The 26239-nt window shown below is 39.1% G+C and overlaps 3 protein-coding genes, 1 non-coding gene and 1 pseudogene across 6 annotated transcripts; 1 reads left to right on the top strand and 4 right to left on the bottom strand.

Annotated features, from left to right (window-relative positions):
- Positions 1 to 346: 346 nt before the first annotated feature.
- On the bottom strand, positions 347 to 6182 carry LOC111321777 (pyruvate dehydrogenase protein X component). 2 transcript variants are annotated; one of them, XM_022924745.2, is made up of 5 exons: positions 5997 to 6182; positions 4554 to 4838; positions 3204 to 3488; positions 1604 to 2013; positions 347 to 1005 (listed from the first exon to the last, which is right to left on the bottom strand). In XM_022924745.2, the coding sequence occupies exons 1-5, from the start codon at positions 6154 to 6156 to the stop codon at positions 703 to 705; spliced, it is 1443 nt and encodes a 480-aa protein (XP_022780480.2). In that variant the 5' UTR covers positions 6157 to 6182; the 3' UTR covers positions 347 to 702. The 2 variants fall into 2 exon arrangements, with proteins under 2 accessions (XP_022780480.2, XP_022780481.2); XM_022924746.2 differs by lacking the exon at positions 5997 to 6182 and adding an exon at positions 5859 to 5970.
- A 308-nt stretch (positions 6183 to 6490) lies between these two features.
- Positions 6491 to 6564, bottom strand: Trnar-ucu (transfer RNA arginine (anticodon UCU)). Its single transcript has one exon. It is a non-coding gene; the product is annotated as a tRNA-Arg (tRNA).
- Positions 6565 to 6654: 90 nt separating this feature from the next.
- LOC111321778 (DNA repair protein RAD51 homolog 4) lies at positions 6655 to 13545 on the top strand. The gene is made up of 10 exons (XM_022924747.2): positions 6655 to 6914; positions 7343 to 7404; positions 7754 to 7862; positions 8135 to 8144; positions 8406 to 8487; positions 8948 to 9184; positions 10479 to 10578; positions 11197 to 11267; positions 11431 to 11610; positions 12138 to 13545. The coding sequence occupies exons 1-10, from the start codon at positions 6836 to 6838 to the stop codon at positions 12201 to 12203; spliced, it is 996 nt and encodes a 331-aa protein (XP_022780482.1). The 5' UTR covers positions 6655 to 6835; the 3' UTR covers positions 12204 to 13545.
- Positions 11564 to 14271, bottom strand: LOC111321805 (uncharacterized; annotated as a pseudogene).
- LOC111321806 (Na(+)/citrate cotransporter) lies at positions 13921 to 25404 on the bottom strand. 2 transcript variants are annotated; one of them, XM_088742274.1, is made up of 14 exons: positions 24914 to 25398; positions 23408 to 23673; positions 22523 to 22694; positions 21276 to 21406; positions 20730 to 20772; positions 20225 to 20358; positions 19804 to 19923; positions 18942 to 19052; positions 18127 to 18231; positions 17880 to 17974; positions 17377 to 17486; positions 16755 to 16916; positions 16280 to 16417; positions 13921 to 15006 (listed from the first exon to the last, which is right to left on the bottom strand). In XM_088742274.1, exons 1-14 carry the CDS (start codon positions 25142 to 25144, stop codon positions 14809 to 14811), a joined length of 2016 nt encoding a protein of 671 aa, XP_088598400.1. In that variant the 5' UTR covers positions 25145 to 25398; the 3' UTR covers positions 13921 to 14808. The 2 variants fall into 2 exon arrangements, 1 of the variants encoding a protein (XP_088598400.1); XR_015994407.1 differs by having other exon boundaries at positions 14867 to 15006; positions 16280 to 16413; positions 24914 to 25404.
- Between the last annotated feature and the right edge of the window lie 835 nt (positions 25405 to 26239).

Raw genomic sequence — 26239 nt, forward strand, 5'->3', positions numbered from 1 at the left:
CTTTTTACTAAACTGAGATCAATAAGTTACGACGATGACGATTGTTCTGTACATCTCGACTGTCCTGTCAAACTATTTGTGTACAAAATATGCGAGATATTTTCTTATTACATGTAACATAAATTTGGAGAGAAGACAAAAAAACGCCTTGGTGCGGGTATGAACGCCAGGCAGTCACAAAAACCCCACCCCCTACACGACGATTAATGCGACGACCAAACTGATTTAGTCAAAACAAAGAGTGAATGTTGACAAAATATACCCTTCATCCGTTAATATCAGGTTGGAGTTAACGTTCCCTTTAAGCCTGTAACAACACAGACGTGTAGAAAACATTTCGCAAAAATGAAACATAACTATAAGTGTATAATTTTACAGTAATATAATATTTCCGAATATATTTACATAAGTAATTCCAACCTTTTTCATTTTTGTTTTCTTAAATGTCACACTTTCACTGATAAAGTTTCTTGTATTTCACAATACTGCACATTCAACACCAATTTTCACTTTAATTCCTAAAAATTTTGTACCAGATACCTATATTCAAGGAACATTTTGTACTATATTGAGGGTGTGCACTGCATTAGGGTTCCACTGTCTGGTGTTCATAATATTCTGCACCAGTTTCCTCTTGTCAGGGACACTTTTTACAGTCCTGAGGGTGTGCTCTGCAATGAGGTCCCGTTGTTTGGCTATGTGTTAAAGCAATAACCTAGAGGGATTTTCAATGTTGAGTTTGAATGTCTCTAACCACCTTGCAGCTAATTCATCATCAATAATTCGCCGATCACAAGACAATGTGACCGTCATAACGCTCTGTACTTTGTCGTCGGCTGTTAAAACAGGGCGGGTTCCACCGACAGCCATGATACAAGCTTGAGGTGGATTAATCACCGCAGAGAACTCGGTGATTCCGAACATTCCGAGGTTGGAAATGGTGAACGAACCACCTTGGAACTCGTGCAGCTGTAACTTACCTTCCCTAGCGCGATTGGCGAGGTCCTATTGCAAAGAAAAGATACAACTCAGTTCATGTGTGGAGCTTATAAATTCTATTTCCTTGATCTTTCGCTTATCGGTATCGCGCCTAGATATTTTAAAAAGACGTCTTTATTTTACAGAGCATTTTTGAGGTTTGTCTACGATTTTATGAACATATTCGGCGGAACATATTCCTTTTCTTTCGAAAACATATGTTTCGGGCAACATGCACATTTTGTCAGGTAACCGCTCGAGTAGGAAAGCACGGCAAGTCGGTGTGAAACTCCTGGCTCAACGACAAACGAATGCGAATATCAAATTTCGAAATAAGTACGTTGGCACATTGTTTACCCCAGAAAACCACAATTTCAAGATTTACTCCGTCAATAAAAACACTCAAACGTGAAGTGGCTCATTTAAGCGTGTGGTATCTCGAGCCAGATCCTTGTCAGTATCTAAGCACTGCGCACCCTCCCCTCCCCTACCCCAACAACAGTCCACTGATAACGATTTAAGGTTAACTTTGGGTTAGGGAAGGAGTGGGTGCAGAGTGCCTTGCGTTTGGTTCCTTCTCCGTGCTACGTGTTCACGTACTTATGTTTGGACTTATCTACTCTACCTTGAGAACAGTTGAGATCTCCGCAATTTTTAGGGCGTCTGCTGTTTTGACAATAGGTGTTATAAGCCCAGCATCAGTTGCTACAGCGACAGAGATGTCCACATCTTTAACAAGTTTAGCTTCTTCACCGTTCCAAACAGCATTCATCTCTGCGACCTGCCTTAACGCCAAGCCCGCTGCTTTGATAATAAAATCATTCACCGAAACTTTTATTTCGAGACTATTCCTTAACTTCAGAAGATCGTCCATGACACAGTCTGTTGAGGCATAGGTATGTGGAACAGAAGCTTTAGACTCTGTTAGTCTCTTGGCAATGGTACGGCGCATGTTAGTGTTGGGTAAGTCTGTGAACTGCTGACCAGCTTTTGGAAGGGGAGGAGGCTCTGATGAGACTGGCTGGGGCTTTGAAACTGAAACATAAGTTACAGTGAGCTGTAATTTAAAATGGTCATGTTACGTGCAAGAAAAAGCTTGATAAACCCATTCTAATGAAAGACAAGGCCTCTAAAAATTGGAGTTTTTTCGCTTCAAGTAAAGTAATCTATTGTGAATAAGCAACCATTCACAGGCATTCCAACATGACTGCTAAATGTACCCCACTTTAGGAAGGATACTTATTGATCACAGGAAATTGTACAAGTCCATACGCGATCGTTAGAGAAATTCACAATTTGTTGACTTCTTATCTTTTCAACGTTTTGTCAGACTGAGTACTGAATGGAAACTTTGAAACCCATGGCAGATTCAAAACCTGCACACGTACCTAAAGAATAAAAAATCTGATTTGTCATTCTCCCATAATATCATTATACATTTCTTGTATATTGGTATAGAGAATTTGGTTGTAAATCAAAATAAAACCTTAAATATTCTTATCACCTTTAACCCTTTACACTCTAACATCAGTATGCATTTTCTCCATACTATTCTCTATATGTTCCCTTTGGTACTGTAAAGGAGAATTTGTTTAACAATAAGATTCTTAGGTTGGTGATCATTTCACTTATTCTCACCATCTTCATGAATGATTCAGCAGTATTACAGTAAGGAGAAATTTGAAGCTGATCACTCTTAGGGTTTTAAGGCTAAAGCTGGATAATGTGTATAACTAAAAGTAGGAGTTACATGTTAGTTACCGCCTCCTGGTTAGCTCATTTGGTTAGAGCACTGGACTGTTGTGCGGGAGGTCGAGGGTTTGAGCCCTGGCCAGACCAACACTCATGGTCTTAAAATAACTGAGGAGAATGTGCTACCTTTCTATAATATCAAGAAATGGACAGACATTCTAGTCTTCTCAGATAAGGACGAATAAACTATAGGTCCCGTCTCCTGCATCTTTTATTAGATAATTTGATTAGGCAGGGGACGATAAAGAATGCACATCACGAGATTACTGTGACGTGGTCTGGCCTGGTTACTGGGAATTGGGGGGAGGGGGCATCTGTAAATAATTTGCCTTGGTGGATTGTAAACTGCCACTGGCAGTCTGGTGAAGTCCCCCGCACAGTATTGTAAAGTGCATTTGATCATATCCACATGTTAATTTGCGCTATATAAATGTTAATTCATTCATTCATTAATAGAGTCCTCACTAATATACCTGTCAATGGTGTCTCAGGTGTAGGAGCCAGTTTTGGAGGTGACTTCTGAACAGCAGTAGCTTCCTCGCCTGGCTTTTTGAATGGCTGCCCTCCTTGTGCCACATATCTGAGCACATCACCCTTTAGAAGTCTGCCTTTTGGACCTGTTGCTTGGATGAGCCTGGGATTCAGGTGATATTTTTCGAGAAGCAGTCTAACAGCTGGTGACATCAGCACTTCAGTATCAACATGAACAGTAGGGGTTCCTTCAACTGGGGCAGCATCTTCTGCTTTTCTGGGAATTTCTTAAGGGAAGATGAATTCAAGGTCAGAAAAGGGTCTGCACATATTCTTTCCCAAGACTTTGTCAAAAAATATTTTGGTCAGGGTAGTTAACATGACTTCCACTTCCTTATAAATATTTCATCCAGCAGATAAGCAATCCTTACAGCTCAAACGACTCTAATATACAATTTTTTTGAGACTTGTATGAATAATCTTATTTTCCATAATTTTTTGGATCCTGCACACAAGTTCACAAACTTCCAAAGTACAGGAAGAACTCAATTTTTGCATCAGCTCTGTTTGTAATAAATGAACACTTATTTTCTCAAACTCAGTAAGAATTTTAAACATTGAATCAAAGAGAATTACAGTGGCTCTCTCTTCATTTCAGGTTGTTTGTTTTCTGTTTCAATTATTCACTGGTGTCACATAACAAAATACATAAGGAACAAAAGACAAAGTAAAGTCTACTTCCACAAAATCTCAACTTGTGTCAAGATAATAATTATTAGAATATCTCTTACTCCAAAAAACCAACCTAAAAAAATACCAGTCTCATTTTACTTCAATAAATTTTATCATAACAAACCAAAAAAAAAAAAAAACATGTATAAAAGCTAACTTTAGAACAAGTTAAGTCTTCAAGCCCCTTTTCTTTTCTGGCATCAGTTGTATGTGACATCATCATGGGTGTGGGTATCCTGAATGATTCCTTTGCAGCATCCAATGAAACTTTGGATTTTCTTAGCCATTAATACCTAAATATACATGTTCCCAGAGATCCATTACAAAATTGCAGATCCATTTTATCTGCATAAGTGCAATGCAGGACCCATTAAAACAATATCTGCAGCCTGTGTGGAGCTGGAAAGGTTAGTTTTGGCTTCAATCCCTAGATCTGAGAAGAAATTCACCCTTCTGGCTACCACAAATTTCCTTGGAAATTAGGTAGAAAAAAATTGGGTGTTATGTCAGGATAACATCCTCGTCAACATCTACATTATAAAATTATTTGCTGGTCTAAATTATGAAGAGGGGATACCTGTTGTTCACTTCTGAGAGTGAGATATATCAAGGTGTCCTACCTGTTTCCGGTGGCACCTCAGCCTGTGTATAATCCACACCTTCCTCCACCATCAATGCAATCAGTTGGTTTATTTTGACATTCTTGCTTCCAGCTGGAACAATAATCTTTGCCAGGATACCTTCCTCATCACTGTCCATGGCAATAGTGGCTTTGTCAGTTTCTATCTCGCAGAGAACATCTCCTGGAGAGATAGGATCACCTTCATTCTTCATCCATTGAATGATGGTTCCTTCCTCCATGGTGGGTGACAGTGCTGGCATGAGTATTTGAGTTGTAGGTACACCTAATGGGTAAGCAGAGAAACAGGTTTAGTTATGGAGACATCCTCAAAGAGGACACCTATAAAAGAAAAAAAGGTATAAACTTGATCATTACAAATTGAAAGTAATTGTAAATATAACCTATATCAGTTCACTTTACCCTTTGAAAACTACACGTGACTGGCATCTTATTTCTCCTTAAACCCATTAAGGTCAAGAGAACAAAGGAAATGCATGGTCACCACCTAGAGAAGCTCTTGATTATTAAATGAATTCTAAGTGTCAGCTCAATAGGAAATGCATAGAGAACAGTATTGGAGGATAAGTATTCTGATGTAAGATGTTTAAGATAATTAATAGATTCTGGAGATCCTGAAGGATTTAACAACCAATTTATCTTTAACACCACATCAAGCTCTCAAGAAATACCTAGATGATCCTGTTTTCAATCTGTTCAAAATCCCATTCCAGTTAATATCTTAGTAGTGATGAGTGAGGATTTATGGTATCTGATTTATTCCCTAACGGACCAGTTAAGAACAGAATCTCAAAACTTGTACCAAGCAGACGCCAACATGACTCTTGCTAGCATCCCCTAAGTGGGGGGGTGAGGTCAGGCAAGACTCAGGGATACTTCCATTTAAGAACTCTATAGCCAAGGTTCATTAATCTCAGTTGCTTTTCTTGGTAAGATCAAGATGAAAAAAAATTTCGTATAACCTGACAATGATGTTCAATGACTCGCAACTTCCTCTTGACCTCGCCTCAAATTCCACCCCCTCCCCCCTCCTTAATAGTGGATATAAAATAAAAGCTCCGAGTGGATATTGCTGGGGAGATTAAAGTTACCATCAAACAGCCAAAGCTAATTTGATTGCCAAATGATTTATGTAGCTCCCGTTCCGAAACGTTCGACATTAAAGTACGCTCGACTATGACTGATCGAGTCAACCCCAGCTCACAGGTTATCCATGGGATTCAAAAATTGTTAAAGGATTTGTTTATCTTTTGATTACGTACATTTATCCAAAAGTTGGACATACCTCAAAATATGACATTCAAGTCGATACTAAGATGAAGACAACATTAAAACGGAAGGCCATCTGGGATGCAAAGGCCGATTTTAGATTGGCGCATCAGCTGAGCTCAAACTGCAGCGCAGATCAAATGCTTCTTCTTACCTTGAAGAGGGATCGATGTCCTAATTGTTCTCTTAAAAACGTTTATGCCTACTCCCTTCGTCCTTGTAGACTTTGCAGTTGTCATTCCGGTGTTCCTCAAAAGACATGTTGCCGAATGTAGTCCTCTTAGCCCTGCCAACCTTGCAAGAGAGGCCGCCATGTTCCTTCCACCAAAGCCCGAATGGCCTAGTGGGAAAACAAAACCGTAAGATAAGTGGGAGGGGAGAGTGGAAGAGTTTTGATTACGTCCTCAAGCAGAACAAAAACTGACTTTCTCAGCAAAAGAACACGATAATTTTTTCAGAAGAGAGGAAGTGCTAGAGATGAGACGGCGACATGGTCACAAGAAGCAAGTGTGAACCAGCGAGTTCACTCGACTTGATTTTAAACAAAAATTCAATTCAATACATCAGACAAATAGGAAAAAATATACACATTTTTCATCAAAGTAAAAAAGTTGAAGGAATTTTAAGGCATCATATAGAAAAAGGCATCACCTCCGGTGGGACTCGAACCCACAACCTTTGAATTAGAAGTCCAATGCGCTAGTCCATTGCGCCACGGAGGTTAAGCTGCGCCTGCCAGGTAAATTTATAGTATTTAAATCTTGAAGCGTAATATGCCAAATATGATACTCGTTTCAGTCTTTCTCGTCATGTGTAGTACGCCTTGTTGAAATTGGGACTTATACTGACTTACACCAGTCATCCTTCAACAGTCTCACAGGTTGGACAGATCTTCCAAATCTCGTTGGCTGGAAATTTTTGTGAAATTTTATTGACTGCTACTGTTGGATAACGACAGATCTACTTGAATTTTTGAGGCCGCAGTCGGATAAAATGAACCGGCTTCTGTCAAAATGTTATTCTGTGAAACCAAACTTACTAAATACACTTCGAGAAAATGGTATAAACACAGGTTGGTCTTTCTGTCCATTAATTTTAATAATCAAACCCCATAGTAGTCATGCATAAAGAATTTAAACCTGTTAACCCCTAAAACCGTGTACTTCTAGGAATCCAAACGGCATAATTTATATCACCAAAGTCCTTTTTTCTTTAATTTCAACAGTGCTCCGGGGATACCTTTTCCAAATTTGATAAGGCTGTTCAAATGTTTTTTTTGTCAAGAAAACTGTTTAAATTTAAGTGTTTTTTTTTTTTTTTTGGCCTATAATTTTGAACCAGCAATTTTCATTAAACAAAAATAGGTAAGTCTTCATTTTTAAGAGTTTCAAGATTACATCAGACACGTGATTTCTGATCAAAAGGTAACCAGCTGTGGATGGAGTTCTGCTATATATTAGTTCAACTTACTAGAGACTTGTTTTACCCACATTTTTTCAGTGGCTGAATTTATGTGCTGTGACACTGAGAGACTGGCTCAGAGAATCTCAGTTTCAACAGAGGTGAGCTACTGTTTATTTTTGGAAATGATTCTGTTACATGTGTATATTGACAGGGGGCAACTGAAGTCATTGAATAGAAATCTCCTTGATTCACTTTTATGCCTTTCCCTGCAGATATGTATCTGATTGGTAAAGAAAATAATTTGGTGATCTGTGTCAAAGTGCTTGTGAGTCAAAATTTTTTGGTGGTAATTTTTTTGAAGAATATTGAATTGAATTTTTGAAAATATGCAAAAGATGTCTCAAAAGTAACCCTTTGCTTTTACAATGCATACCTTTTTAGATTGAATTAATTATTTCTACCTTCATGCAACTGTCATGTTTTAAATATCTGTGTTTTTGTGGTTAGGATCTGTCATCCCTACGGGACACAATCACTACTCAAACAGCTGCATTCACCATGAATGGAACTGATTTATACCAGGAAATGATGTCAAGATATCATATCCTTTCAACAGGTAATCAGCCCTAAAATGATTTTCTTGGTAGCTCCTGCAAAGCTTTTACTAATGCATTTCAAAGGTAAAGTTTCACACCTTAGGTTTGTCATAAGTTACCTGTGAATATTAATTTTTTGGTCCTTCCTGTACCATCTTAGTATGATGAAAATTATGTTGAATGTCTATAAATTTGTGACTTCACTTCCATAACACATATTTGAACACAAAGTAAGCTATGGTAGTTAAATTCAATTACTTATCCATTTTTCTTTGTTTCCTTCTTTCCACAGGTTGTGATAAGTAAGTATCTTTCTATTTCAAAAAATGTTGGCCTATGTAGTCACAAACAAAGAAGAGAAAGAGTAACTTTATTTATGAAAATTACTAAATAAGCAAGTCAAACTAATTTATTTTCAATTAGCTAAATTTAAAGTCATTGGGAAAAGTTGCGAATCAAGCATTTTTTTGTGAAAATTAAATAAGGAACCTTTCCTTCAGTTGGTGTTTAGAGATACATCACTCTACTTTGTAGTAACTTGGTCACTGCCATTTAAACTGTAGTTTAGATGAGCTCCTTGATGGAGGTTTGCATACAGGAGAACTGACAGAAATTGTTGGAGCTGCTGGTGTTGGCAAGTCTCAGGTACTGTATAGCACAAAATGACTGGTACGTACCCCATCATTAACAGAAAAGGGTGTTGTTCATAATAATTTTTATCTTAGTGACAAATTCAAAATGTTTAAAATTATAATAAATATAATAAAGAGGAATGTCAAACTGAGTTTAAGTCAGGGCATGGTCCTTAAGGAGTTTGTGACCTGGTTTTTGCTATGAAATATTTAATAATTTGCAATGTGTGATTTATTTATTTTTTGTTAGCAAAAATTAAAAAACCTGCCCTGCCCAAAATTGCCAGCAAAAAGCCTATGAGACTTCTCCATTGAAAAATCTTGCTAAATTATATAATAAATTTAGTACCTCTACAAAGCTGCACCATGCAACTCAACTTTAAAAGTGCTATGTCATACTGATTTCTATTATTGAAGGCCAGTTTGAATGGAAATATGATAATTTATTTACTGGTAGTTGTTGTTTTTGCTAGATTTGTATGAGCATTGCCTTGTTCACTGCCATGGAAACAAAGAAGAATGTTCTCTACATTGATACAGGAGGATCATTCAGTGCCACAAGGGTTAAAGACATGTTAGGACAGCGGGATAATTCCTTAGCAAGTCAGGACATCTGTAACATACTGTCCAGAATATTAGTTATTCAAGCATATGATATATTCTCAATAATTGAAGCTCTTGAAAGAGCAAGAGAGAGGATATGTAACCAGGTAATTGATATTCTTCCTATTGGAATACATTTGTGCCACTGGAGACATAGTGATTGTGTAGTCATGTGGTGATTGCCTGAGTGAGAGTAGCCTCCAGTAGTCTTGAAAATGACAGCAACTGACATTTGGGCAATTTTTGAGTACCCGGTAGATTAAGTTGCAATCAGACTAATGAGGATTTGTTTGTTAGTCAAGTGCTTTAAGTTTAGTTCTTGAAATCAATTTTTGTTTTCATGAACTTGGTTCAAGCTATAGAAGAAAAGTCATAATAAAGGGGGTAAGTTTCTAATTTAAAGAAACTGTAGTGCTGTATTAACGGTGGTTTAACAAGATCATTTGGTTTTATGCTAAATATTAAATGCAGTAAATGGTTTGAACCCGGGGGTAACATGAGAAGGTGTAGTCTGATCGTCCGGGTGAGTGTAGTCCTGAGAAGGACTGTTGTCGGTGGCAGTGACTGACGTTTCGACAACCTGTGCGGAAGTCATCATCAGAGTCAAGTGAGTGATTGTTGTCAGTAGAATGACAACTATCTACTGACAACAATCTGACAACTTCTACTGACAACAATCACTCACTTGACTCTGATGATGACTTCCGCACAGGTTGTCGAAACGTCAGTCACTGCCACCGACAACAGTCCTTCTCAGGACTACACTCACCCGGACGATCAGACTACACCTTCTTAAATATCAAATGTTAATTGGCCACCATAAATACAGTCTCTAAAGCTGACATTGAACATTAGCCCTTTGTCTGGGTGAATGATGAAGGGTTAATGCTTAATTAAAACAGCCTTTAGATACTCTTCAGATACTTACCCTTCAGATACTCTTTTCATTGGCCAATTAACATCTAATTTTATAACTCACACATTTCCTTGTAAGCTGCTCATAAGAATTTGGTATTAGATCATTAGATAACAACCTCTACCCGATAAGGTTTCTACATTTTGAAATCCTCTGAAATGTATCACCAAACAGATACAAAGCAATACAGAATGTTTTCACACTGTGAAACAAGAAGTTAATGGTGGTGTCATCCATAGATGTGTCCCCTAATAGACCATAAGTAAAAGTGTAAGTAGGATTCACCTGACAAGTATATAACAATTCCTCCATGATCAGTCCCAGGGTCTTCAGAGATTTTATAAGATCACTGGAAAACTTTTTAGTACAGAAGACTTCATTTTACAGCAGACTGTTACAAAATGTTAATTTTTTATGGTGGAAAGCACCATCTCATAAAATTATGAAAATTGACATCAATACCCTGTGATGCCTGTACCTCATAGGATGACGATGATGATGATGACATGCAACATCTTCAAATGATAATTGTGGATTGTGTAGCAGCAGTTATTTCTCCTATACTTGGAGGCCAGCAAATTCAAGGTACACAGATTTTAGAAAACTGAATTAATGCCATTGAGCTCTCGTATTTCTTGGTAAAGGTATATTTCAGCTATACTTTCTAAATGTAATTCCCATGCAAGGTAATTCCCTTTCTGTTGTAAACTAGGTTGGAAATTGGTGTTTTTTCATCAACATTAAACATACTCCCCCTAGCAAGTCCTATTTTGCTCTCATCTCCTGTAGCTTCATAGTGCAATAGAATCATGAAGAAGCTTACAGTACTGTCCTAATGCTTGTGACATTTAACTTTTTAACTGTTTGTGAGTGACCAAGATAGAATTTCTCCTAACAATATCAAGACAATATCAAGTAGACAAGTGATAAGAATAAAGAAAAATATCAATTAGGGGATTGCTAGTTGATCCAATACCAAATTCTCCAAACTAACATCATAGGAATTGTATGGCAAAGAGTAAGAAGAATTGCTGATGAGATTTTGGGAGTGAAAGAGTTTAACTTTAGGTTTTTCATTATTGGAATATAAAAAATGTAATCTTTAACACCTTGAATACACCCTGAAATGTCAGTGTTAAACGATGTGATTGAAAGTTGTTAATTGCTGATTATTTTCTTGCGATTTCTTTCTGTTTGTTTCAGGCCATTCATTGATGGTGGGCCTCTCAAGAATTTTGAAGTCATTAGCTGTTGGGCATTCAGTTGCAGTAGTGGTATGTAAACAAAACATCAGCCATCATTACTGAACACTGTGAAAGGAACTTCCTTCCTTTCTTTTTTTCCCCTTCTCTTTTCATTACTGAACATTTTTGTTTGGTGGAACAGTTTGGTCAGTAGCGCTTTTGATAGCAAATTTGTTTTCTCTGATTAATTTAGATCACCAATAATGTTGTAACCGATTCATCCAAGACATCATTTTCTACCAAACCAGCCCTAGGGAGGACTTGGGCTCATATTCCAAACACCAGAATATTCATTCAAAAGAATCCTACATCAGAAGCAAACAGTATCAGAAAAGAAAGTATCATAGCCACTTTAATCAAGTCATCCAGACAGGTAGGTAGATAACAATGATAAATAAATGTTTTATACTCAATCCCTTCCTTTAATTCTACATACACTTTTTCACAACTACCTTTTTTCTTTTCCCTGGAAATTTTCAAGGTTCAAAAAAGGGTTTATTTTTAAATTTTGACAAATGCTACATATCAAAAAATGTTATTGAGATGCTTTTCTAATAAAGCCTTTTCCTCTTTCCCCTCCTTTTTGTTTTGCACCTTCCTATATTTTACTCTGTGTGTTTGTGTTTGTTCATTTTTTTCTTGTTTGTAAGTACAGTGTAGGACCTGTCATTAGGGCTAATCCACAACTGATAAAAAAATTTTCTTTAAGAAATTAATTATTAAATTAATCAATTAATGATGATTGGTACTAAGAAGAGGTGTCACCTAATTGCCATTTACTCTTTATGTTAAGACTCTCCTTTTCACTAAATCTTTTTGTTTTTTGTGCTTTTGCACTTTTTTATGGCTTGTTTATTTGTTTTTGTTGATTTGTTTGCTTTGATTTTTTTGTTTTCATAGAGGTTACAAACGCCCTTTGTTTTATACATTAATCAAGGCGGTCTTTTCAGCCGTACATACACATAAGCAAAAAGTGTGTGAGGTCTTTACAACCCTTACTAAATCCAAATGATTACCAATCGAGTCACAGCCCTTGAGAAGAGAACATAGCCAATTCTACTGAAGTCTGCATTACTAATTACAATGACAACTGGCCACTCGAATGATCGAGCATGAACCATGTGATCCAAAACCACTACATCTTCATCTTCTCCAATGGTGCAAACTGGTACTCTTTCATCCTTCAAATGGGGAGAGAGTTCATCAATCCACTTTTGACCAGGGACCAGAATAAAAACTCTGTTATGGTAAAATCTATTGCCTTCCTTTGCCTATTCATTACTCTCCTTCAGGATGAACTTCAAATAGACGAGTCTGCCGGCGTTGTTCAGTGCCTGTAAATTCATGTTCCAGATGTGGAAAGGAGACTGGAGGTCCACAAACATTGTGACCAAGGTGTATCGGATGGTTCCAGTATTTTTCGGCAAGAGTATTCTGCTCTAAGTTTTTTCAGCGCAGGGAAATCCTAAGGCAACTCTGCAATATGCTGAATACCTCTGGCGTGCATATCATAACTGTCTTTGTTTCACAGAGCTCGACAACCAGCCTTGGAATTTCTTCAATTTCGTCAAAGCTGCTCCAATCTGTAGTCATCCGCTGATTGATATCATATGCAATCCACTGATAGTAAGGTCTGATTGATATCATATGCAATCCACTGATAGTAAGGTCTGATTGATATCATATGCAATCCACTGATAGTAAGGTCTGATTGATATCATATGCAATCCACTGATAGTAAGGTCTGATTGATATCATATGCAATCCACTGATAGTAAGGTCTGATTGATATCATATGCAATCCACTGATAGTAAGGTCTGATTGATATCATATGCAATCCATTGATAGTAAGGTCTGATTGATATCATATGCAATCCACTGATAGTAAGGTCTCTGATGATGAGTCAAAAATTTTGTCAATGAACCTACATCTGGTAAACTTTGAAATTCATCAACAAAGGTATGGAACTCAGCCACACTTTCCCTCTGCTCAGGCAGAGAGGAGAGGAAAAAGGGTATCTGGTAATGCGTTACAATTAAAACTGTTCCTTCGTAAGTTTTATCTCTTTTAAGGAATTTCTGAAAGAACTTCAAACTTCAACGTTTCATTTTGAAGGGCTCAGAATCCTGTTCAAAAGCCTGCTTATCCTGTTTAAAATTGAAGTGGAGAAAGGAAATTTCGTTATTTGTAAAGAATTGTTGGTAGAGCTCACCAAGCCGTGTTGATACAAATATGACCACCTTTTCATTTTTCTTTACACATTCCAGAGCTTTGTGTTAGATTAAAATTGTTTTTCCACTCCCTGAGACGCCACAAAAGAGCTGTTGTTCGTGACGATCGTGAGAAACTTCTTTAGGAGGTTGCAAAGTTCTGCGACGTTACTGGTAAACCGCCATATGGACGCCAGAAACGCCCAATGTTACTGACACCATACACTCCATTTTGATCTTCACGTTATAGGAACTCAATCTCTTTTAAATCAAATATAAATATTCCTCGAAGATGCTAAGAACATCGCGTAGAAGGATAAGAATTTAATAAAAAGGAAAAGAGAAGACTTCTCTATCATATTTAGTTACACTTCTGGTGACTGCTCCTCTCACTATTTCATTCAGAACGACTTAATTACGCTTTTCCTTAACAGTTGAAATGAAGAGAAGAGAGATAGAGGAACGCAGTACTTTCACTGACGACTACTTTCAGTTTATTTTCAATAAACGTCTTAGTTTAAATGCAGATAAACAAAGTTCGGTCGCTTAAAGGAGCTAATTAACGATGATATGGCAAGCGCAATTCACAACCATACAATAAGGTAAATTAAACATGCATTTTAACTGATTCTTACATTATGTTTTATTGGAAAACAGACACAGATGATGTCACCATTCAATTTAATAACATTTTGCGCTTTTATTATGTGAAACAGATTGCATGTTGCCTTGCGTCTGTACAGTAATTGATCACACAAGACGTCAAAATGTGGACTGCACCTCCTCTGCCACTTTATTTGTCTTGCCACACTTTGACGTCATCTGTTATCTGTTACTGAACAGACACGGCAACATGGAATATATTCGTTAAACTGACGACTGATTTTCTGATCGGGAGGAAAAAAAATAACTTATTCTTTAAGTGTAAGTAAACGAAGTATAGCTTCTCTCGTTTCTGTAACGAGCTACTGAAAAAGAGCAGTGATCAAAGGAATTAATTTACGATATTTAAGTAAATTATTCTTCAAGTTGTTAAAAACTGTCGCTAATTGGAAGGAAACCTCTAAATGATAAATTTCCAGAATAGATAAGCATCACAAACAAACGAAGAAAACAGAAAGGGAACTGGTTAACGATGTCAAGAGTGACACAATTTTAAAGTGTAGCCATATTTTTTTTATGATGAAGAAGCTGGACAAATGCCTACAGTACCTTAACACTGCACTTAGGTCATGGGGATTAGCGCTTGCGGCCTGTTTAATGGTCCTTTTCCCCCGTTTACCCGTCCCCTAGGGGGATTCGGAAGGAGAGAAACCCCTGGAAACCTAGGATTTGTCCAATTACGGGCGAACCCATAGCTTACGAAGATGTGAAGTTAAGGCATAACAATGTGAAATTGCCAGGAGGAGTCGGAGTTGCAGCAGTACTACTGATTGGACCGATGCTTCCAGCCCAGTCTGGGAAGTTATGCAGGTCAAACATTGGTACTCCGTATGTGTTCACACAAATCACCAGTACTATTACGGCCAGAAGATTCATTCCCAAACCAGCTTTTGCCTTAAGTCAAGGAAAAAATAAAGAAACAACAGCCAGTTTTTGTGTGTCTGGCAAGGATGAAAAAGAATGTGCTAGGGCGTAGCTATGGGGAGGGGTCCTAGGGTGGCCGTGATCCCCCTTTTTAAGTAACACAGGACACGGAAGTCGACATGACAATCTGGTGAGTACCCTCTGTTTGACACAGTGTGACCCCCTTCCCTTTGAAAAATCCTGGTGATGCCTCTGATGGGTACGAACCATAACTTGGTTTTATCAACTGAGTTAATGATATAAATAAGTCACCATAAAGGATCTCTAAAGCTGACGTGTCGAGCCTTAGACCTGTATGCATGCCCGCTCTGACGAAGGGCAAACATTCGAAACGTCAGCTTAACAAACTTTTCTGTGACCGATTACCATTATAAACTCACTTTATAAAAACAAATTATCTTGTTATACCTCCCCCCCTTCCCTTCCCTTCCCTCCACCGACGCAGCACCACAGTTTCTAAAGAAACTCACCCCCTGGATAATAAAAGAACTTTGCTTCTACAAATTTCGTGCCGCAGGTAATAAATTAGTTCCCTGTGATGGAGCGGTTACCGATGGAGTGTCGTAAAACCAAAACCATAGAGATGACATCGGCCAATCAATACAAATGTGAATATCACAAAGATCCGAGGATCTCAGTAAGAAGTAAATACGTGTAAGCGGCCCGAAGCGCGGGAGAAACTGGGTGACCGAGCAGCGATTGGTTTTGGTTTTCCATCTGGTTGGTTTGTGGGTTTTCTAGGCCCAACCCCGAAATAGAGCATTGTCAATACAATCCCAGTTTGCCCTTCGCACTCAATTGCTCTATTTGCCTTTGTTACGAGTGTCCGTCGTGATTGCTTTGGCTTTGGTTTTGAACGTAAATGAAACACATTCCATCTGCGCCCAAGAACGTTCCGTAAACGTGTCCCAACCGCTTAGCAAGCAGACGTGTTCTTGCCTGATGAGGCATCTCTGTCGATGGAAACTTAGATGAAAGAAAGAAATAATTGTTCTGACGACTCGCTCTGTGGATATTTGGTTACTGTATCCTACTGAATGCTAATTCCCGCGTCGGCATGAAAAGTTCAAATCCGAGTAACCACCAATCAGAGAACCTAAACACTTATACATGCATCTCGACGTGACTGCATCATAAATATGGAAACATCACTAAGATACCATACAATAATCACCCACCCGAGCTTTGAGTAGGAAAGGCAAACGACGGTTTACACAGTTTAGAATAAGAGGCTAATACTAACCATGTCCTTAACCTTGAGATGTCCACCAGCAAACACGATGGCATTTGGAGGTGTGGCAACAGGTAACATGAAAGCGAACGAGCAAGAAATCGTAGCAGGAATCATGATGTACCAGGGATGAACCTCGATCGCTTCTGCCTAAGGAAAGTATTATCTTAGCCATACAATTGTGTTTACAAGACGCTGTTACGAGCCAGTGCCTGAGCAACGTTTTATCTTGTCTACTAGTTTGTTGCACTCGTATGAGTTAATGGGCGTTCCGGTGAAAATTGCTCTAGCATGTTGGATTGCCTCCATCTTGGTAGAAAATATGCTCGTATTTTTGTACTTGAAAATTGTGTATTCCTCCGTCAAAGCTCATAGTTTCCTTGAGCTTGGCTCGCGAAGACTTTTGCTTCTTTGAGCTTGTTATTTCCTGTAGTTCTTTATTTTGCAAGGTTCTTTACAACAAGATAATCAGGAAAAGGAAACTTACCAAGGAGGCCAGTATGGGAAGAAATATGGTGGCTGTTGCCACGTTGGAAGTGAATTCAGTGAATGTGGTGATCATGATGCAGACACACATCCCGATTGCATAACTTGGAATGGCATCGAGGTGCCTTAGCTGGGCACCAACCCACTCAGACAGACCTGAAACCTGACGGTGAGAGAGTCAATTAATCCAACATCCCCTTTGTAATCCGCATCTCTTTAAGTACTAAAGAAAAAAATAAAAGGGTATGGAATACCCAGATCCCCTCCCCCCTCCCCAGATGGGAGCTCAAGTATAGTTACACGAGTTGAATGCGAACCCATTCGCCTCGGGAGTCTAATTACAAGATAAGGAGCAAAACTCTTGGCTATCTTAACTAAATTTAATCTAAGACTACGATATTATGGCACTGTCTTAGCACCGGATTACATCTGTGTTAAGGGAGCACCCTCAACAAAGGTGCTTTGCACGCCATTGTTGTTGCCTGTATTAAAAAATTAAAAAACGTAATGACATTCCCCATGAACTTGAAACCAGTGATCTCTTGTGGCATGGACTGTGGCATGTGAATTTTGTTTTAACCAAAGTAAAGGATTGGTGTAGGCGTACATAAATTGTAACTTACTTTACAAGCTTCCGCCAGAGCAAATCCACTTCCAAGCAGCAGGACAAGGTGCCATGGAAACCTCTTGGACATCGTCTTAAATTGTAGGAGACAGGGTGGTGGCTTTCTCACTGTATGTTGGAAGAACAGCATATGTTCGTTCGGTGTATTTGTCTTTCTTGATTTTCTGATATTTCTAAATGCCTTATATCCTAAAACCATTCACCTCCTTTTTTGCCGCGAGGTTATTTACGATCGTACCCTGCTTAAAAGGGAGAGAAAGTAGGGAACTGCTCTTTATGTCAGCGACCATGTGTGAGTACATGCATACTCGTTGTCCTTTTCCAGCGGATAAAATAAAGGAGGCCGGTGCATAATCAGGACGGCTGTAGAAGGATTTTAAGGTGGTGTGACTGTGGCAAAGATAGAGTACAAGATCGGTATGCTGCAACAATAATCTTCCACATTCTTAAAGAAGCTTTCTTGAGAATAGTGGAATATGAACAAAGTTTAGTCCATCTTACCTGAGCCATCAGGAATAAATATCACGGGTTTTTGTGAAGGGAACACAAACAGACAAAAAGCCACAAACATGGCAGCCGTGGCGTCCCGAACGTAACTGAAATCAAAAACAAAAGAAAAAAACAAGTTTGAAGAGAAACAGAAAGAAAACAAGTGAGTCGTATGAGCGTATAAAAATTTGCAAGAAGAATAGAGATGCAAAGGAAAGCTTTCCTCTTCTTACCTTTCCTTCAGATAATAAACACTAACCCCTTCTCAAATATTATCGACCATCCTTCCATAAATTTCGGTTCACGAAAAAGCCACAGTAAGGCTAAGAGGATGAAGTGACCAAGGACGGCTTTCTCGGCAAACCTGCAAATGAATAGTTTGTCCAAATTAGGATTAACTAAAATAACTTACCCTTAATTTCCAAATAATCTTCTCCCCAATGCAAATGTCCTCCTCCCACTTTCCCTCCCCTCCCCCCCTTCCACTCCTCTCCCTCACTCCTCTCCCTAAAAAAAAAGCTTTCTTTCTATTTAAAAAATGGCAAACACCACAGCGTACACTATTGAGTTATGGATGCACGCGGGAGGTTGCTAAGCAGGAAAGAAGCGTAAGAGTCGCGCGAGGCAATAGCCGAGAGCGACTCTAGCTTCTTGAGTGCTTAGCAAACCTCCCAAGTGCATCCATAACTCAATAGTGTACGCTGTGGTGTTTACCATTTGTTTTATAACATAACATCGATACATTGTAGCTAAAGAGTTCCCTTTTATTTAACAAATCTTACGTGACCAGAAAAAACAAGCGCGCGCAGAAAAATAGTCTTTGCATTTGCTCACGTCAGCAGCGTACACCCCTGGGCAAATGGGGGACGCTAAATTGACCAATCAGAGCGCGCGCTTTACTTTGGTTATGTTATAAAAATGTTTGGTTGAGTAATTGAACGGTTCGCTTTCGAAACTTTTTGCAGTGGCTATTACCAACAAAGTTGATAAAACAAATATATTGGACAATGTCTGGGCACAGGGCCTTAGGAGAGAATGAATCGGAACACTTCGAATTCAGTAACTAGTACATACGACATCGGTCCCAGTGCTCTGTACTGATCCACCAGAACCTGTCTTATTGCTTGAGTTGATTGGTTATCTTTCTCCCGTCCACTTGAAGACTTGCAAAAACACTTGCGGAAACTAAACACGGTTAACACAAAGGTTAATATTGGATCCTTAGGAGTTTGGCGTTTAGGAGCATCTCTCTAGGGAAGTTTGATTTAATGCCCTTGGATAAGTTATTAGTCCGGTGGGAGTTCCCCCTTTTTCACTTCTATTTCAGTTTTCATACTTTTACCAACGGATAACTGGAGCTTATATGTAAACCTGGCCAAGAACACTAAACTAGTCAATAAATCCATTAGCTCCTAGAGCCTTATAATTTCACTGGTGAGACTGCCGGTCCGAAGAACTGTTCTCTTCTACTCCAGCAAAGGGTCAAGTGTAGGTGTTCCAGTTATTGAATAATGACGTTAAAAAGAAACAGAATGCAAATTTGGGATTGATATCAGTTTCTGAGCAGCTGCGCATCTACCCCTCCTCTTATCCAACATTCACTAGTTATCAGTTACCTGTTGCTCTGCTACTGACACTAATCCCAAATTTTTACTTCTGGGACAATTTTCAATTCAATGTAAAACACTCAATCCGGGACAAATTTAGAAAACTGCATCGGTTTTGCTTCCCTCTTTTCTTGTTTGGTCTAACAAACTCGCACCACAACGATTACCAGTTAAATGCAAGATTTGATTACAAGCATGTTCGTAGACTTTTTGAGGCAACGAATTTGCCACGAGTTCTCATTACCTTCTTGTGAAATTAACTTTGTCCTTTGGCCTGATATCTTACAACTTTTAATGAAAATGGGTTTCAACTATTAATTCGAGCATACTTGAAACCGAGGAATAAGAACTGAATCCAGATCCAGGCCACAAACAGGAGAATCACCATTTGAGGGAAAGCGTAACCGAACCATGAGGCAAAGCTAAATCCTCCGCTTTTAGGAAAAAGACTGAAATAAGAAAATAGTTGTTAGTATGAAATTGTAAGAGTCTGTATGGGAAGAAGAGGATTATAGGAACGGAATATGTGGGAAGAAGTAGATTGTGGGAGCCCGTATAGGAAGAAGAGGATTGTGGGAACTTGTATAGGAAGAAGAGAATTGGAGAAGCCTGTTTAGGATAAAGAAGATTGTAGCAAGCTTTATAGGAAGAAGAGGATTGTGGGAATGTTTATAGGAAGAAGAAGATTGTGTGAACCTGTAAGTTCATTCTTGTCTGCTTATTTCTTATTCGCTTTTGTAAGTCACTTACAGGCCTGCCTGTCCACCAAACACGAGATTTGGACCAGTTCCCGTTAGGGTGGCTGTACCACCAATGTTTGCAGCATAGGCGACAGCTAACATCATGGCCTTGCACATTCTGTTAAAATATCGAGTTTCTGCCTCCTGCAGGTCAAAAAGTATACTGGTCTGTAGGTCTATAAATGGCAAATAGCATTTAGATTTGCTTTTCACTAGTAGAGTGATCTACTACATCCGCTGGCTATGCCGCCACGCCGAATGAGAAACAAGGCATGCTGCCAGATACCCTACATATTTTTGTACGGTACAAGGCAGCCGAACACAGACTAGGTTTTGAGCAGCGAGATATAAGCATGTGCAAATGAATTTACTGTTCTTGTTGATTCTAATGCTGTATTGAGCTTCCAGAGATCCTTAGGCAGACTGTTATCTTCCCCCTCCTCAACAGTTGACCGCACCGTAATCGAAACTTGCAATTAATTAGAATTAATTTTCTTGCCAGTTGCGAAACTCACATTTCTGTCTTCGTTCACTTTCAATAAGTTTGCAGTAGCCATTCTGAAATTCGAAAATAGGGAAAATTTTTCAATTAAGCCTGGATAAAAGATGAAAAACCCATACGACCAGTAAATTTAAAGACGAAAAGCATTTATATTTCAGTAACTGAACAGTATCTAAAGGACACCAATTATTTTTAATCGAGTAATGGAGTAATGGAACCCAATGGAACCCTCTAATGGAGTAAAGAACCCAATCGTTATTTTGTCAAGAAAAGGTTTTGTTATCAGTTATGAGTCAAATTTAATGCTTCGCGGAGAAGTTTTATTGTGATGAAATTTTGTGGGCCGAGGCCAGGAACGTGTTCGATAATTGAGTCAGTTTGCTAGACATAACGTCTCGTAGTCACGTTCGACGCACTAAAAACTACTATAAAACGGATACAAGAATTGTAAAAACGTGTAAAATGGTATATAAAAAATCACTTGTAAAAATGTAGCGGAATTCCAAATCGATTTCGATCAATTACGATTACGGAGAAGTTTTAATACTAGCAAATCTACCTGTCTTCCCTCTTTAAGCAAAAGTCGCTAGTTTCATCTTCGTCTAATTCTTTTGCTACTTTATGTTCCCGCACTGCGACCACCTTCTCTTCCTTGTTTTTGTTCATTTCGATGAGCTCCAAGTACATATTCTGCGGTAATATAGAATCAATCCAGTAATCAGATGAGGTTAACTTAAACTGACTGGCTGACAGACGGACTGCTTGACTGACGAACTGACTGACTGACTGACTGCTTGATTGACTGATTGACTGATTGACTAATTGACTGACTGGCTGACTGATTGACTGACTGATTGACTGACTGACTGACTGATTGACTGACTGATTGACTAATTGACTGACTGACTGACTGATTGATTGACTGATTGACTGATTGCCTGACTGACTTACTGACTGATTGATTGACTGATTGACTGATTGAATGATTGACTGACTGATTGACTGATTGACTGACTGATTGATTGACTGATTCACTGATTGACTGACTGACTGACTTACTGATTGATTGACTGATTGACTGACTGACTGACTGATTGATTGACTGATTGACTGACTGATTGAGTGATTGACTTATTGACTGACTGACTGACTGACTGATTGATTGACCGATTGAATGACTGACTGATTGATTGACTGATTGATTGACTGATCTACTGACTGACTGATTGACTTATTGACTGACTGACTGATTGATTGACCGATTGAATGACTGACTAATTGATTGACTGATTGACTGACTGTCTGATTGATTGACTGATTGATTGAATGTTTGACTGATTGACTGACTGATTGACTGATTAATTGACTGATTGATTGACTGATTGACTGACTGACTGACTGATTGATTGACTGATTGATTGACTGATTGACTGACTGACTGACTGATTGACTGACTGACTGATTGATTGACTGATTGACTGACTGACTTACTGATTGATTGACTGACTGACTGACTGATTGATTGACTGATTGATTGACTGATTGACTGATTGATTGATTGATTGACTGATTGACTGATTTACTGACTGACTGATTGATTGACTGATTGACTTATTGACTGACTGACTGACCGACTGACTGACTGACTGATTGATTGACTGACTGACTGATTGACTGACTGACTGACTGACTGATTGATTGATTGATTGACTGACTGAGTGACTAACTGACTGAATGACTGACTGACTGCTTGACTGCCTGACTGACTGACAAACAGCTACTTTAATTTTCTTCTAAAAGCTTTACCTCATTTTCCTGTTCGTTTTCGGCGATGTTCTTCCCCGACCGAATTTTTATATTTTCATTTTTTATTTCTCCCAGCACTGCCTCAACAATCGGCACCATCATGGCAGTGGTAGCTGTATTACTGATCCACATGGACAGAAACGATGTGGTTAGCATCACACCAAGCATTAACCTTTGAAGAAAATAAAAAGCAATTGCTGATTTCTCAGTTTAAACGATACTCCTGGAATATTACCAGAAATTCATGCGATCGATTTTTAAACGATTGTGGAGGACCCCCCGATAAATAGAGCTTATTTAACCTAGCCAGCTATACATCGAATGCCCATTTGGATAACGCAGAAAGCGACGGGGAGCGGTGGTTGTCTGTCAGATGTGTCACCCATCAAAGTCCCTCTTAACTGTTCACTTTCGCTATTCGCTCTGACTAAAAACAAAGAGTGATGGTAGGTTAAAGCTGTATTACATTCTTAGTTTATCTCATTATAAAATAATGGCTTGGCATGAATGCTGAGGCCCTAACACATTCAAACCCTGGATTTCTGTCCAGAGTCAAAGTATGACGTTTGTGCTTGAAGTTTTTGGTTTTGTAAGGCTCTGAATCCCCACAGCTATGTTTGGAATACAAAATAGTGACTTCTCCATTTCACCATAACCTTCTAAAGACAGTTATTAATGAGGTCGGAAACTACATAAGATTAATGTACCCCAAATGGAAGAGTTCTGCGCATGAACACCACTCAACTGAATCCTCCACTGTAAATGAAGAGGTTGTTGCTAAAAGGGATTCCTTCGGATTTTTTGAGCGACGAGTCTTCTCCCCCCTCCCTCGCCACACCCCAGCCACTCCACCCCTCCCTTCCCGTCCCGTTACAACAGACTGACCGTCGTGGTTGAGCTCCGACCAGCAAGAGAACTCGAAGAGCGATCCGCTTGTGCAAGTTCCATTGTTCAACAGCCACGGCTACGATCAGGCCGCCAAAAAACAAAACATTAGTGTCCTTGAAGTAAGGAGTGGAGACTTGTTTAGAGCCCAGGACCCCAAATAATGGGAAAAGAACCAATGGGAGAAGAGCTGTGACGGCCAACTCCACAGCTTCTGTTACCCAGTACACTGCCATGATCAGGATACAGTAGGCACAACGGGACTCCTGGCGTAATAAATACGTTTTTTAAAACTTGCTCTAAAAATAGAACTATGATCTTAAAAGATGTACTCCTTGGATCTATGTCAGTATCTGAGCACTGCGCACTTTCTCCTCCCCCCATAACCCAACAACAGTCAACTGATAACAATTTCGGATTGAATTGGGGTTAGGGGAGGGGTGGGTGCACAGTTTGTCACTGACTGACATTGATCGTAGTCCTCATTGTGACAATGATTGCCTTGTTGAACACCGTGATTTCGAGTTTCAATTATCAGCCCCGCCGCTAACTTCTGACTTGGTCTGTTTGTTTTGTTGTTTTTCGTCTCTTGGAAATCTCTTTGAACAACTAGGTTCTACGCGAAAAGGCAATTTTGACCCAAATATCCATTTTTTTTTTTGCCAGTTGTTTTTGTAGCACAAGTTGTGGTTTTGTGTGTGCGGGGTTATTAACATACGGTAAATAGCATAATTTCAGATCTATACTTTGAATGGAAGAGAATAGAAATTACATGGTTTTCAGCCCATGCTTCTCCTTCACGCTGGGAATTGGAAATCATCGTCTCCTCATGTTGTTTATGACGACTACATAATTCCTTTCAAAAGAGTTTTGCCCAGTTGTCAGGACTTTATGGTTGTAGATGTCACATTAGTTACAATTTGATCCGCGCAAACACAGTGCAACTGTCTCTCATAGTAAGTCAGCCATGCAGTCAATCAATAGAATTGTTTTCGCACAAATTCCAGATGGTATAATCTTCGCGTTCTTGTTTATCCCTGCGAAAGGTTTCGCCTTACAGTCGCTTTTCCCTTGCTGATTACGGTAAAGGGGAGGGGGGAAGGAAGGTGCTAGTCGGTGGGGAAGTTAAACGCGGGTGCAAATGATTATTGTCGCTTTTTATATGTACCATCTCTTCTTCCCTTAAGTTGGTATGGAACTTGTGCGAGAACATTTTTGAGACGCGGGAGGAAAAGGAAAGGGGAAAGCGCACATGATATTTCTGGCGTGCTTCAACTGGAAAGCCCTGGCTTTCACAGAGAAAAGATAAACGACAGGAACCAGGGGGAAAACATTCAGCTTCTGGCTGCCATTCAGGTGTCAAAAATATGTGAGATTAAGGGGCTTAAAAGATCTCCCGTTCCCCAGTTGAGTTACTTGCCCTTCGTTGATTCCCAATGAATAATCATCAAATTAAAACACCCCACAAAAAAATCTTGAGAGAAGTACCATAAAGGTATATCTCACCGTTCCTTTCACGGCAATGGGCAAAGGCATCAGTAGTATCGGCGTCATGATCAGTATTATGTATTTCCTCCATGTTAGAATGCGTTTTAGAAGTGGGACTCGTTTCCACTGATTCACTGTTACCGGTTCTTGAGAGTATTCGCCAGGACGACCCGACTCCTCCGTAAACGGCTTTGTATCTGCCTCATCGAGATTACTATAGCCTTCAGGTCTTTCGTCGGATTCACTCATCGTTCTCTTTAATCTGCCGTATTTAGATAAGATCAGGAAAAAACTCTGAATGCTAAGCTTGACAGAGCACGAAGTGGGTAAATTGGATGGTCAGACGCTCAATTTAACAGTGTTTTAAAAACACTTTCATTCTGATATTTGCCCTTCTTATCCTTAGCTTCCAATTAAAAAAGTGTATTGATCAAGCTTAACACAGCATCCACGGTATTCTTCTTTTCAGACAACAAGTTAGTGCGCAATTCTTAAAAACATTAAGAGGTCAAATCGCATCGTTGCTAAGTTTTGAGTCAGTGGCATCACGCTTTCCCGTCTCAAGGAACAGATCACGCGTTACAGCCTATGCGTAGCGTGATTCCAAGGTGATTTCTTGGGTACATCACTGGAAAAAGCCTTGTGGCATTCTCACCTTTTCCAAATACCCATGTTTCTCTCTCTTACTTAAATCAATGCATCAGCGAAACTTTTCGTTCCAGAAAAGGAGCAAATGACGGGGATTCGATACATGTCGCCAAACCTTTGGGCAATACTGCAATTTGACTTTCTCTCTACTATAAATTCCACCAAAATTTGTACACACGTAGGTATCAACTGTTTTAGCGAATTTCTCCTTTCTCTTGCTTTTGTAGTTCTGTAATCGATGACGTCATTGTTGACCCTGTCGTCGTCAGCGTCATTGACGGCAAAAGAGGGAGAAGTTACGATATGGACTCTCAGGTTAGAGGCGATAAAGAAAACATAATTTTCGTGGTAACTTCATTTTAGATTCGATGCGTTAACCGTCTCTAAACTACAACATGTCTCTAATACTACAACAAGTCTCTAGAGCTGCGTTTACCGCCAAATGGAATCAAATAGATTTTCCTTTAGTGTTCCTTTTCTCAGAAACACGCAAATCGTGGGTGATTTCACGCTATTGTTTTGCAGAGACAGCCACAAAAAGTGCAGTTTTAAAGCACACAAGCAAAGTCGTTATTCTCTCGTTATTGTTAGACTCAGCGACAAAAACCAAACTTTGCTCGAAATTCGAGGCTACTTAATACGAAGAAGCAATTTCTACACGAATGGTAAAGGAGAACGTAACGTGATTGACATAAT

Source organism: Stylophora pistillata, chromosome 13 (assembly GCF_964205215.1).
Source record: "Stylophora pistillata chromosome 13, jaStyPist1.2, whole genome shotgun sequence".
Taxonomy (NCBI): domain Eukaryota; kingdom Metazoa; phylum Cnidaria; class Anthozoa; order Scleractinia; family Pocilloporidae; genus Stylophora; species Stylophora pistillata.